The sequence below is a fragment of the Condylura cristata genome, unplaced genomic scaffold (assembly GCF_000260355.1).
Source record: "Condylura cristata isolate star-nosed mole 26May11 unplaced genomic scaffold, ConCri1.0 scaffold00025, whole genome shotgun sequence".
Taxonomy (NCBI): Eukaryota; Metazoa; Chordata; class Mammalia; order Eulipotyphla; family Talpidae; genus Condylura; species Condylura cristata.
In genome coordinates this window covers 24,398,360-24,399,029 of record NW_004567126.1, presented here as the reverse complement: position 1 = coordinate 24,399,029, position 670 = coordinate 24,398,360, and the positions used below count along the sequence as shown (strand labels likewise).

Here is a 670-nt window from a genome sequence, read left to right as displayed (position 1 = left end):
AAGGTAATGTCTCCGAAAGCCACATGAACCTACATATGTCCTGAAATTCCAGGTCCCTCTCTGTAGACTATACTTACACATAATATATACTTTAATGCAGAATAAATTCAGAATAACTAGTCAATTCAAAGTGACTACGGACAAGAAGTTTCCACTCTACCCAGCCTAGGGCTCCCGAGAAGAGAATGAGAGGGAAGACTCAAAGTGTGAATTTAACTGTTTGAAGTGGGGCTGAACAGACACTAAGTCCCAGCTCAGACTATCAGATGGCTCCAGGCTTAAGCCTCCCCAGCAGTCTGAACTCACACTTCTGGGTGAGGAACGCCGTTCCTTCCTGCCTCCACCCCTAGGGGGAGCCCAGCCGCTGAGTGAAGCGCCCGCTGCTGAGCGCGCAGCTCGCACTGCGCAGCCGTGTGGGGGCCCCGCCCACAGCCCAACGCGCCGCGGGGGTCGTGCGGCCGCTGCTGCGGGTCGGCGGAGCGGGGAGGATGAACTCTGAGGCCTCAGGAGGGCGCCGCTGGGCGCGAGTGTCCCGTGTCGTCTCCTTTAGCGCGACTCACCGACTCCACAGGTGGGGGTGCCCACTGTGGCGAGGTGGCGCGGGACCGTGGCGCCAGGCCCCGAGAGGGAGCAGCGGGGGTGAGGGCCGGCCCCGGCAGCCAGGCCGCGC

At 60.4% G+C, this 670-nt stretch overlaps 1 protein-coding gene across 1 annotated transcript in view; it reads left to right on the top strand.

Moving 5' to 3' along the window:
- The first annotated feature begins 432 nt into the window (after positions 1-432).
- PTS (6-pyruvoyltetrahydropterin synthase) overlaps positions 433-670 on the top strand; it is a 6,451-nt gene continuing 6,213 nt past the window's right edge. The window contains exon 1 of the mRNA XM_004689259.2: positions 433-571. Coding sequence (XP_004689316.1) covers positions 489-571 — 83 coding nt within the window. The 5' untranslated portion in view covers positions 433-488. The remainder of the gene's footprint in view (positions 572-670) is intronic.